Here is a 13,632-nt window from a genome sequence, read left to right as displayed (position 1 = left end):
ATGACATAAGGTGAAAGTGACGTAAGAAGACAAAGACATAAGACAAAAACTATATAAAAGATGTAATGACAAAAATGATGTAAAAATGTAATAAGATTAAAAATATATATATATTGTAAAAGACAGGACAAAATTGATGTATAAGATGTAACAAGATGAAATGATGTAAAAGACATAACAAGAACAAAGGACCAAACAAGACTTAAGAAGAATGTAAAAGACATAACAGGGTGAAGCAGTCAGCAGAAACGTCCTTCACAGGACAACTTTTTACTTTTATTCTCTGGGTCTTTCCTCAGTGTGGACTTTTGTCTCCTCTGCACTCAGATCCTCTAAACTAAAATGATGAAATTTGACACATTGCATCTTTAACGTCCATTCTTTGACTCATCTCCTCTTCTTCCTTCCTTCTCTCTTTCTCTCACTCAGGCCCCCCCTCCTCCTCCTCCTCCTCCTCCCCCTCCTCCTGCACCGGGGCGGTGTATTATGGGAGGTGGGGGATGTAGGGACATGTGCGCCCCTCCTCTTAATGTCTACATAATAGCGGGTGTAAAGTGGATTTGAACTTGCAGCCAGAGCTGAGAGGAGGAGGAAGAGGAAGAGGTCCGAGCAGCAGCTGACAGAAACGCCTTCAGACGTGCGGTTCGTGCGGTTCGTCCGGAACGTGCGGGGATTTTTGTGGGAAAAGTCAAAAAAAGACACAAGACAGCTGGAGTTTGGGACTTTTTTGGACCTTTTTTTTTTTAGGATTTACAAGGTAAGATGTTAAATTTCTCCTGCACAGAATTTTCTTAAATGTTACGAGATTCACTTCAGATCATTTTGGATCATATATAAGATATATTTTTTTAGATTATTAACCGCATTAAACCCGCAGTTGATGCAGTGATGTGCGCGTCTCTGCCGGCGGAGGAGCTGGTTTTTTTGGGGGTGGCACTCAGGAATGTTCCCACACTGATAAAGCTTCATGATAAAGAACTCATTGATAGAACCTGACACTTGGGACCAATTAGGTGTATTTACATCCACTGACAGATTTTAACCTCCTGATCACTTGATAAGTTTTATCAGCACCACAGCTGCTGCTGCTGCAGCTGTGACCACACATCTGTATCTCAAACAACTCAGACTCACACTTTTTTTGGGATTGCATGTAATTGGGATTACATAACAATATTACAGTTACTATAACCAGCCCAGATTACTTTTCTAAAATGTGCAATTAGATGTGACATTATTGAGAATTACTTGATTATATTTTTGATTAAATCTTTCAAATAAGGGAACTCTGGAACTTGTTTCTTCCACAAGAACCAATAATGTTCTTTTAACTAATTTTAAACATAGAACCATTACACTGTTGGAACATCATGCAAATGAATTAAAGAGACAGTTCACGCCAAAAATTCAAAAGCAAAAGTTCTTATTTTTCCTCTTTCTTTCTGCAGTAGAATTTACTAGAACTATTTCCTTTTCGACTAGAAAGAAAGAAAGTAGTTCCTCCATGAAACTGCTCTCAGCAAGGTCTGTGGATTATCTTAAGTAACCGGGTCTTGATTTTTGTAAGTTTTGGTGCTTTGAGCACCACAAGCAGAGTGCCATTTAATCTGATTACATTGCAGAGAATGAGGACATCGTATCTCTAAAACTCTGCAACTTAAAAAATAAAATAAAAAAATACATGCATGAATAAACAGCTCTACAGGTTAAAGGGAAAATATGTTTGATTTTGAGGTGAACTGTCCCTTTAACTCATGAACAGCATGTCTGACATAGAGGTTTCTTACACAACAGCTTCTGCAAAAATGCTTTTTTTTATTGAAAATGTTTCAAGATGTTAAAAAGAAAAGTTTTGTGGCAGAGCTGAACAGCAGCACAGTGTCTGTACACAGATTAAAGGTATATTTCAAATTGTTTTCCAGGTTAGAAATGTGTGAATGCAGGAAATATTAGATATAAGGAATATTACATTGAACATTATGGGGATCTTGTAGTTTTAATAATCTTTTTAACTGTGTTCCTGTACCTGTGTCACTGATTAATAAGGTCATTTATGGAAACAGAGAGTAAACATGCAGTGATGGAAGAAGTGCTCAGATGTGGAAATTTAATAATTAATAACAAGATATTGATCAGAAACTGTTTCAGTAATTAATATTTTCAGTCATTTTTCAATCAAACTTTTTCTGTTTCCGTCTGTTCTGCTGATTTTCTTTGTTTTATTTCATAGTGAAGTAAATACCTTTGAGTTTTTTGGCAGTTGATCAGTAGAGCTGCAACAATCAGTCGATTACTTGATTATATGTAAATAATTGGCAAGTATTCTGATAATCAATTAATTGTTTCAGTCATCTATCAAGCAAAAATAAAAGAACATCTGAGTCTTTGGGTTTTTGACAGTTGTTTGTACAAAAGAAGCCATTTGAAGACGTCATTCTGGGATCTGTGACGTTATGATGAGAATTTTTCACATTTATTTGACATTTTATAGACTAAACAAACAATCATCAGTCAAGACAGATATCTGTAGACACAAAAGTCACTTTGGACTCCAGTAAGAGGCACATTGTCAGTTATTTTTTCATATATGTTCATATTACATAAGAAAAACTATTAATCAAGGAAACAATCAACAGATTAATGATCACAACTCTGATTCTTTTGAGCAAAAGTACCAAAATATAAAAACACTCCATTCAAAGTACTAGAGTAAAATAGGCAAAATGGACTTAATTTGTTTGTTTCATCAGTTTTAACATCTGGACAGACCTGCAGGATTTATGACATCACAGCTAGTTTGCCAGTCAGGCTCCAGTATGAAACTTAGAGAAGTGTGACGTGGAAACTTGAAGTCTTCAGGTCACAAACAGTGAAGCAGGAGACACGTCTGACCTGAACAATATTTACATATTCAGAGATTTTCGATGACGGAATGATTTAATGCATTTTTAAACAAGATAAATCAACTTTTTTTTGTTTGTTTTAGAGGGAAAACATTTCAGATACAAATTTATCTGCCCACGTTTAGTTTTCACTGTTTATAATAAATCTAAGGAAGCAGACAACATTTTATTAACAGCAGCTGATAGCCTGTCTGCAGGATTCCTAGTACTAACATTTTTAACATTTTAGGAAGCTGGAAACATGTTTGATATATTAGCTTGAAAATGACTGAAAGTGATTAATTGATTAGCAAAATAGCTGGCAACTAATTTTCTTTTGATCAATCAGTCAGCTAATCATTGCAGCTCTATCTTGAAACAGCATTTTAACTTAAGAACTTGGGTACTTTGTTTCCTTCCCTCACTGTTTGCATGACTCCTCTCATCAGTTAATTCTTTAATCTTTCTCTGCAGATTGTGTTGAGATGATTCCACACATCCTCACACACCTGCTCTGCCTGGTGTGTGTGTGTTCGGCTCGTCCTCAACCGGGTGAGTCGAGTCCCGTGTCTGAATCCAAACTGACGTCACCGTCACCGTCTTTTCCTTCCCCGTGTTCTCCTCGTAATGACACATGAGCCTCGCCGCACGTCCAACACTGACAAAGTGGAAAGTGAATTTTACTCCAACACCAGTCAGCTCTGAACACATGCTTTCCTGTAATCCCCGGTTACACACACACACACACACACACACACACACACACACACACACACAGATACAACATCCTGCATCTTTTGCAGCAGGATTCTGTGTGTGTGTGTGTGTGTGTGTGTGTGTGTGTGTGTGTGTGTGTGTGTGGAAACAGCCAGACTCTGATTGCTGATGTCTCTGCTGCCAGGTGGAGAAAAGTTCCAGCCGCTCGTCCATGATCTGTTTCTGAAAAATTCATCTTTTTTGAATTAAAGATGCTTCATGTATTACTTCATTTGTTCATTTTGTTTTGCATCAGTTTGTGGAAACAACACATTTATTCCAGGCAGAAGAAATCCATCCCGGGTTTGAATGATGAAAGCTTATATATGTTCATATTTCATTCATTTCATCTATTAACTGATGAATCAAAGTAATAATCAGCAGATAAAACAATCATGAAAATGATCTTTTGTTGCAGCTGTACTCTGATTCAACCTGTAAGTTTTCAGTCCAGGTTGATTTGGCGACACCTGTAGTTTCTGGTGGTAACAGCAGGTGGTTAAAAACTACAGATCCCAGAGTTCAGGAGGCAGAAAAACAAACTTTTGTTAATTTGATAAAAAGAAAAGTCAGGCAATATTAGGTCATTTTTCCATCATTCTGTGATCTGATTTTATTATTTATTAGCTGGTAATGTAATCCAAGTATCACAATATTAAAGTAATGTAACTTACTTTCTATTAATTTCGGATTACTTCAGTATAAAATAAGGTGAATTTTTTCAGCCTAATATAGTGTATTTAAGGCTGCAACTAATGATTATTTTCATCATTGATTAATCAGTTGTTTCCTCAATTAGTTAATTAGTTGTTTGGTCCATGAATTGACAAAAATGTTGATCAAGTCCAAGACGACGTCCTCACAGCAGTGGTCAGTGTTACACTCACTGTCAAACACGTTGCATTTCCTGTGGCTACTTCATAATAAGAGTCAGCTTGTGTTTCGTCAGTTAAATGCTGTTATTGTGAAGGCAGAGCACAGGAAATGTTCATTTTGATCTCAGCTGCACATTTGGCTGCGTCTTGCACAGGTGTGACTGTCACAATGATAAAACCACAGTTTGACACGACGACACACTCAAAAAATAAAATAATAAGTCAAGCGTGACAGTGGTGTGTATCTATATTGTATAAAACAGTCTAACATATGAACATTAAACAGAGTGATATAGAAGAATATTTGTATCTGCTGCAGCTCTGAAAGTTGCTGCTTCACTCATGCAGGATCCTGTCTTCCAGCGTCTCCACCCTTGATCAGGATGGAGAGGAGCTCGCCGGCTGCGAGCGGCTCTCTGGCGGGCAGGGTGGTGCTGCCCTGCCACTTCTCCATCATGCACACGTCTCCCAGCAGCTCCTCACACCCTCACACCACTACACCCGCACCCCTCCTCCCCAATGACGTTGCCCGCTCCACCCCGAGCCCTGACGGGGATCTGAGGATCAAGTGGACCAAGCTGGAGGAAGACGGGGAGAAGGTGGTGCTGGTGGCCCAGAGCAGTGCGATGAAGGTGGAGCTGGAGTACAGGGGCAGGGTGTCGGTGCCCATCCTCCCGCTGTCGGTCGGGGACGCCTCGCTGCTCATCGTGCGGCTCAGGGCGAGCGACGCGGGGCTGTACCGCTGCGAGGTCATGCAAGGGATGGAGCATAGCCAGGACACCGTCAGCCTCAACGTCACTGGTGAGTAAAACAAACACACTCTGCCAATTCTACTCTTTTATAGGTCAAATTAACAGTCCATATCAAGAGTCTACAAACGTGTTCAGTGACTGAATCCAGATGTGTGCAGCTGGCGGAGAGGTCACTGCTGTTTTCAAACTATCACAAGTATTAACTCACATACTGTTTTATTAAAGCTGCACTAATCAATTATTTTATATTACCTGTGGATCAAAAGACAGTGTGTAATGATAGTTGTCACTCATGCAAACTCTACAGCTCTACAGAGGATTTCAGCAACTTTCAGACAAGGCGAGTTTTACGGAGGCAACTTTACAATTTTGTTTCAGTCTCAGAGCCAAACAAGCTGTGATGAGCCCACTGCACACGACCTGCTCAGCAGCAAACAGCAGACAGACACGGTTAGAGACAAGCTGGTGGACATAGTGGAACATTTGGTAGCTTATGGGAAAGATTTATTGCAGGAGGTGGTGGAGACCAAAAACAGAGCTAAAAGAGAGCGAATGTTGGCCTTATTCTTAGTCTAGATCATTTTCCAGTTAAGACATGTCTGAGATGCTGATGTTATTCAGGTTTTAGGAGCATTCTTCAGACATGTATACAGCACATTCAGAAAATGCATCTCAGTTGGGGTTTTTACCGCCATTTACTGCAAACACAGCCTCTCGCCTGTTTATGGTCGGCTCTGTGCTGTAAACAAACTGACTAGCTAACAGTTTGCAAGGCTGGGGTAGAGATGCATGCACAAAAGAAAAAACTTGCTTTTCTAGTCAAAAGGAGAAGCACACCTAATCACTAGGTTTTTTGTTATGAGCAAATATCGCAACACTGACCTTTCGATCGTGTTTACACGGTCCAACAAATTCAGAGCTGGTGGGAAACTCTGAGGCAAGAATCAAAACGTGCAAGTGGCTCCAGCTGTTCCACTTTTATTTATTTTGTATGCACCGCTGCATGCAGACACGAATATGTTAGGAATATTTATTTTTATTGGTCATGTAAACAGCTTAGCAGACATGTCTTTTTTCAGAATAAAGGTGAAAGACTGAATATTTTGTGAATGTAAACACAGTGAACGATCATGCTGCTCCTACTGGATGTGCATAAACTTCGAACATGTTCACCTAATTTAGAAGTCTCATGCACGTGCACACAACGCACAGACGGATCATTTGAAGTTATGAGTGTTTGCTGAAACTGACGTGGCGTGTTCGTACGAGACCTTTGAAAGAAAAAAGAGACAAGATGTTCCATCATGGTTCAAAAACAGTGCCAAAATTAAACTTGTGTCGATGTCCGGGATGTTACCAATTTGCTGGACGTCCGTGCTGGTGCTTCTTCAAACTCAGGGTGCACCAACCGTCATCCTGGGCGTTCTAGCAGCATCAAAATGTGTTGTTACCACAAATTCAGCCTATTCAGCTGTTCTACTAAAGTTTATGCAAACTGTTGGCAATCAGCAGCTTTATACACCCCAAAACTGAAAATACTAAGTCACCTAAGTCTAAAAATGAGTTTGAATTTGGTAGGGCTGCCTCCTGAAAGTCGGAGATTTGATACATTTGGTACAGTTCTAGAATATCAGTCTAAATATTTCTGGGGTTCATCCAGTGGAAACCCCAGAGAGCCGCGAGGAAGAACATCGGACAACCGAGCCAACGGTCGCTCCCAGACATTTACACAGATTCCACATTAATACTGAACAGGACTCTTTGTTGAGCAGCGCAGCACAAAGACGCTTCCTATGAGTGACACACAACTCTCCATTTAACAGCTCAGCCATCTATTCACGTCGTCAGGCTGCAGCTCTGCCAGGATATCCTCACAAATGAGAAATAATCCTCCCATCCAGCTGGAAATAAAGGAGCTAATGACACAAGACAACAGTTACATATAGTCTGAGGATGACAGCTGAAATAACTGACTGGCTTGTGTTTCTCTATAATGTCGTGTAATGATCTGGGTTTTCTATCGCTGGAGTTATTCGGTTTCTGTCAGGAATGAGTCTGTAGTGTCGACAGGAGATGGTCGAATCCAGGTACAGTGTGTAGTGGTTCTTTATCTCTTCCACCTTTCTTCTTCTTCCATCATGTCAGAACAACCAAACAGATGCTAACGTCCACTTTTACAACATGACAGTCCTTCCAAATGTTGAACGCTCAAACGTCATGTCGAACTGCGTTTCCACCGCAGGGAAATTAAGTTCCAGGGACATTATTTTATGCCCCAAAAAGTCAAAAAGTGCTGGAACTTTGAGCGGTTCTTGTGGCACTGAACATTTCTGACTGGTTAAATACACGCAGCAATTTATTTAAGCCGCCATTTTTAAAAATCTGCAGCCGCAAAGCAGTTTGTTTTATGTTGTCATGGAGTTGCAAAGGAAGGCATTCGACTGTTGGATTGAGGCTGAAATCTTCTTATTGTTCAGTCAAAACAACGATAAATAAACATAAAATAAACCACAGTTGAAACTCTAAAACCTCTTAGTTCCTATGGGCTTAAGTTCCTGGTACTTTGGGTGGAAACACAACTTTGTCAGAAGGAGAAAAATGTCACCGTTCATCAGTGAACCCTGCAATGTTGTCAACTTTTCTCAGTGAACCAGCTTGAAAAGCTGCTGGACTAAGTCACACATTAATTTTCATAACTGCAAAATAATCACGTCAATATTTAAATATATACAGGAGTTTTTAAAATGAAAGTTAAAAATGACAACAAGCTGAAGTTAACTGATTCTGATGAGCTTTAAATCAGTTAAGTCCCTTGGACAGACAATCGGGATCAGTGATTGGTCGGTAGGTTTGCACATTCACAGCTTTTATAACTGCATCAGAAAATATCTGGTTCTGATATGACCAGGTTCTCTGACTCTCTGTTGGACCTCTGACTGCCTTTTTCTCTCTAGCAACACCACCTGAGGCTTATGGGTACTGTAGTGTTTAGAACCATCTGACACCAGCGGCTCCTCACGGCTGTATTTTCGGATTATTTCTGATCTCTCTCTGCAGGTGTCGTGTTCCACTACAGAGCGAGCACCAGCCGCTACACTCTCGATTTTCCTGACGCTGTGGAGGCGTGTCAAGCCGCGGGCGCCGCCATCGCTACACCTGAACAACTCACGGTTGCTTATGAGGACGGCCTCGACCAGTGTGACGCAGGCTGGCTCGCCGACCAGTCGGTCAGGTGAGTGTAGAAAATGTTATTTTATACAATTTGTTTGCAATAATCTCTGTTTTATCACATCATGATTACCTGTCTTTGATGTTTTTAGTGATTTTCAACTTGTTTTAAGTTTTGTTTAGTGCAGTGCCTCATTCACAGTTTTTTCATGACACAGACACTGATTTCTAGAAAATACTTAAAACAAGTTGATTTTTTATCCAAGCAGGCTGAAATATTCCCATTGCACTGGTAGATTTTGACATCTGTTTAAAGAAAATAAGATTTTAAGGACTCAAACATTGACAGAGAGGACTTAGAGATCTGTTGCAGTTGTGTTCTTTGTGCTGTGTGTTTTCAGGTATCCAATCGCAGCGCCCCGTCCTGGCTGTGAAGGTAATCTGCTGAGCAGACCAGGAGTCAGAACTTACGGCATCCGCGACCCCACAGAGAAATACGACGTGTACTGCTTCGTAGATAAAATACACGGTAAACACACAAGTACAAACAAATACATGTTGAGGAATACTTCCACATTTATATCAGTCATTGTTTTGCGAGTCACAAGTAAGTTTCAAGTCACGTCCTAAGTTAGCTAAGAATTAGCTCACTAATTAACTTAATATTAGCCTCAACTTAGTGTTCTCTGTGGAACGTCAATCATAGAACAAAACTAAACGTTTTTGTGTCTCTAAGTGTAATTTTCAACCCACGTTTTACATCCTGAAATTCATTTTTTGTTGATCACCGCCTTGGTTTTGTACATGAACGAAATTATTTTTGTTGTCGTTTCTCCATTTTTCCAACTGGAGCTCAGTTACTTTACGTTGGTTCTTCGTGGTTCTCAGTTGAGAATGAATTGTATTAATGTTAGTTGATTCAGGAAATGAAGAGAAATGAATTGATTCATAGATTCACACTTTTTAAATAACAGACTTTCTAATCTTTGGGCTTTTTTGATTTTCTCAGGATGCGGTTTGGTTTCAGGTTTGTTTTCAGCTGATAGGAGTCGTGTTAAGTTACTGCTGATGAAAACCCAACATTCCCTGATTTTGCTGCTTCAAAATAAAAGGTTTTAGATAACAAGCTGAACAAGTATATGAAAAAGGAGCACTGCCTCTGCTGAAAAAGGAGCTGAAAAGTTAGCACGTCCACCCAGATGAGATATTTCCAGTATCCATTTGAGTCGGGAGTGAATGCTAATTTTAACCTTTTCCACTGAAGAGAAAAGTCAGGTGTGTCAGATGTGAGTCAAAGTTGCAAAGTTCCTGTTGACCGTTAATGTAAAATATAATACGAGCAAACCAGCATCTTTTAATTATTTAATCCTTTCCTGTAACTAAACCTTTTACCTGTGTTTCCTCTCTGCAGGTGACGTCTTCTATCCTCCGTCTGTCAAAGATAAAGTGACCTTCCAGGAGGCCAGAGAGGAGTGCCAGAAGCACGACTCCGTGTTGGCGTCACCCGGTCAGCTGTTCGCGGCCTGGAGGGCGGGGCTGAACCGCTGCGACTACAGCTGGCTGTCCGACGGCAGCGTCCGCTACCCTGTCACCGTCCCCCGGCCCCAGTGTGGGGGAGGCCTGCTGGGCGTCCGCACGTTCTACAAGTACGAAAACCAAACCGGCTACCCCGACCCCACCGACAAATTTGGAGTCTTCTGCTTCAAAGGTGAGACAGAGACACACACAGATACAGGTCTGATGTCAGTTTCATCTCGCATCATTACTGGTATTTGTAATATGGAGGTAGAAACATGGCTGGAAGGGTTCGTTCTGTACAGATGTTTAAGAAACCGTCCTGACTTGTGTAAAGTGAATCCTGCTGTCAGAAAGTTTCAGCCTGAAGGGACGGATCACATCAGAACAGCAGGGTAATAAAACGACTGCAGGAGTGATAGACAGGTTTTATTAAAACATTATCGCTGTTGGGGTTCATTCCTTTTTTTTTCTCACAAAGAAGTGAATCTGTGGCTGGTTGCATCAAGTTTTTCTCTTTAGATGTGAATTTTTTATAACAGATTTGATCTATGAGGCGAGTTCAGACATAATTATACATTACTGCAAAATACAACAAATTATGAATGATAAACGGATTTGCATTTCTGCACGTGTTTTGTGCTTTACACGCTACACGTCACACTCACTCTTTCACATGCTAACAGCAGAGGCTGCCTCTGCTCCTCACAAACTCACTCAGGTTCTAAGGTTTAGTATCTACTTTGTATACAGATGAATCTGGTGACCGATCTGTGTTCCACCATCGCTGCGGTGACACGTCGTGTCCATCGCTGTTGGTGTCTGCTGTTTGGGTCTTGAAGGGAACCCCAAATTTTCTCTTGTGAGATTTTTCACGGTTTTGGTCACTCAGTGAATCTCTGTAGAGAGTTTCTGCTCTCCGACAGCAGCACTCTTCTAAAAGTAAAGGTTTGTGTATTTTGCATTCTGCTTTTGTCAAAAGTTGAAGTTTGACACGACTGTTGGAGCAGCTGAACTGCACAGGTTCTTCCAAACTTCCTAGACCTTTTTTTCAAAAGTAATGTTGCTTAAAAAGTAAGTGCAGAGGTAGAAGATTGTTAATATCTTATGACTGCTTGCATTTATCCGCACTCATACCGTAGATTATTGTGTGATTTAAATGTTTTACAAGGTCAGTTCAGATTAAGTCACACAATAACAAACACAAACTAACAGACCAGCAACCCCTGTGTTGTGCAGGTAAAATGACTGATTTTGTCAGTGGAGTTTGGTTGAGCATCAGAGAGTGATATTTGGCTGATATTAAACAGTGGATTGCTATTGGAAAGGTTTGTCTGACAGCAAGATAAAGTGGTGAAAATGTTCTAAATATAGTGTAATCTTCAACTGAAGAGTAGTGTATTGCTTAGCTTCCTACACCAGTACTCCTGCTGCTTCTCCAGTCTTCTATAGGTAACACACAGAGTATAGATAAGTACCTCACATAACCACACTATACCTTTAAGATGCTTTATGCATTGAGTTTGGCATGCACAGATTCAGAGGTTTCCTCCCTTCCTTTCTTGGCATCGGCACAAATTTAGGTCAGTGCTGCAACTCTCTGAAATCTCCAGCCTTATCGACCCTCCTCCAAATGTCCAAACCCATGACACATCTGACTCGTGACGCCACAAGAAAACTTTAGCTGGCTGCATAAACGCCGAGGTGTCTTGCAGACAGTACAAACAAACCACAATCTGCAGCAGAGCGTATAGAAAGATGGATGACAGAGAACAAACCCAAACAAGAGAAGGATAAACTTCCACTGCCCGGTTTATGGTGGGCTTCGTGCTTTTATGAGGGGAAAACCCAACTCATGCACTCTAACAGAGATACAGCAGAAAGGGGACAGGTCCCTAATGCTTCACAGCTGGACCCTGCCCAAACACAGACTGACAGACAGACGGGGGGAGGAGAGGGTGGAGGAGAGGTGGAGCGCGGCTCTACTTCTCCCATAAGAAGCTTAATTAAAAAACACTTAAAATATCGAGGTTAGGTCCGTCTGTGCAGTGTGAAGTAGGTATGCAGCAAAGGAACCAATTACACACTTCACGTCTGATTCTTTACAGATGATATAATTGCAAACAGTCACATGTTTGGCACCGCACAGGTACTTTCTGAACCTGAGGGCTGCGTCATGTGTTCTGCCGAACGTTAAGCGAGGTGGCAGGGCAGCGGGAGAGAAGTTAATGTACAGTGAAGTGACAGCATGAGGACGGACCCCAGCCCCGCCAGATGACTGCAGCTTGCCAAACACATGACATCATATCTGGGCAGGGCCAAGCACGCGGCCAGGGTCTCCTCCACGGTGCAAAAGACCAGACCAGACCGCAGCTAATCCCCAGAGACTGAAGGCAATAAACACCTTCAGTACATGCAGAGGTGGAAGAAGTACTTACTGAAGTAAAAATACAAAAGTATTATATAAAGAAGTACTCATTCTGCAGTAAAAATACATTTTATTATATATTACATTATCAGATTGTTCATTTAAAAGTTAACTGCCTGCTTTTCTCTTTTGTTTTGTCATTATAAATTTAATTTATTTGTGTTTTTGACTGCAGTTACAACTATATACAGTTAGTTAGTTTAGTCTGGTGTTTCCCAATGTAGGGGTCGGGGCCCTCCAAATGATCACCAGACAAATCTGAGTGGTCATGAGATGATTAACAGCAGAGGAAATAGGTTTTAATCTGCAAATTTGCAGGGATGTAAATATACAGAAATATGATAATACAACAATAAAAAGTCCTCTATAAGACATTTATGACAAGATTTAAAACATAAAGCAAAATGATGACTTAAAAAAATACTTTTTTGATGTATATATCATTTTTTGTTTGCATAAACTTTTTGTGAAATGCTGGATAATTTTTACTTGACTACTTTATCTACTGTCTTATTTAGACAAAACCATATGAGAACTTTAGAGGGGAAATGTCTCTTTGGTGGATCTGAAACCACTGCAGAAGAAGAGTGTGCAACAACTTGGCCTAATTAAAAAAGCACCACTGGAACAGTGTAGAAAACAGTTTTTTTTAATATAAAACAGTATTTTATAAGCCTGTAATTAATTCAGTTCTATTCAATTTTATTTGTATTGCACCAAATAAAAGTTATCTCAGGTCACTTTTCAGATGGAGCAGGTTTGTACTGGAGGTGTGACACGGGATTGGATTTTCATTCCCGTCTCGTCCCAGTCCCAGAACAATGACTCCTGTCTCATCCCAATCCCGTCAATTCACAGTACAGGCATTATATTACACACCACTTTATATAAAAAACTGGCCTATTGTTATTGCGAAACTCAGTCTCATCCTGCAGGAACAGCTTCCCCAAAAAATGTCAGCCTCTAGTCTGAACCATACTTACTCCCAAGAGCAAGCACTGAGGCGACTGTGACGAGGAAAAACTTCATTTTAAGAGGCAGAAACCTCGAGCAGATCCAGGCTTTTAAAAGTTAAAAAAACAAAAAAACAAAAAGGAGCTAAAGCTGTCAAATGTAGTAAAGTAAAAAGTACAATAATTCCCTCTGAAATGTGGTAGAATAAAATGGAAATACTCAATTAAATTACCTGAAAATTGTATTTAATAATAAATAAATGTTCTTAGTTACTTTCCATCTCTGGGTATGTGCATGAGGAA

At 40.4% G+C, this 13,632-nt stretch overlaps 1 protein-coding gene across 1 annotated transcript in view; it reads left to right on the top strand.

Annotated features, from left to right (window-relative positions):
* The first annotated feature begins 471 nt into the window (after positions 1 to 471).
* The window catches only part of vcanb (versican b), a 34,369-nt gene continuing 21,208 nt past the window's right edge, over positions 472 to 13,632 (top strand). The window contains exons 1-6 of the mRNA XM_084745847.1: positions 472 to 757; positions 3,357 to 3,434; positions 4,862 to 5,314; positions 8,323 to 8,497; positions 8,835 to 8,962; positions 9,845 to 10,141. Coding sequence (XP_084601973.1) covers positions 3,368 to 3,434; positions 4,862 to 5,314; positions 8,323 to 8,497; positions 8,835 to 8,962; positions 9,845 to 10,141 — 1,120 coding nt within the window. The 5' untranslated portion in view covers positions 472 to 757; positions 3,357 to 3,367. The remainder of the gene's footprint in view (positions 758 to 3,356; positions 3,435 to 4,861; positions 5,315 to 8,322; positions 8,498 to 8,834; positions 8,963 to 9,844; positions 10,142 to 13,632) is intronic.

Source organism: Lutjanus erythropterus, chromosome 20 (assembly GCF_056507025.1).
Source record: "Lutjanus erythropterus isolate fLutEry1 chromosome 20, fLutEry1.hap2, whole genome shotgun sequence".
Lineage (NCBI taxonomy): Eukaryota > Metazoa > Chordata > Actinopteri > Lutjaniformes > Lutjanidae > Lutjanus > Lutjanus erythropterus.
Note: the sequence above shows the minus strand (reverse complement) of the source record. Positions and strands in the feature narration are given on the sequence as shown.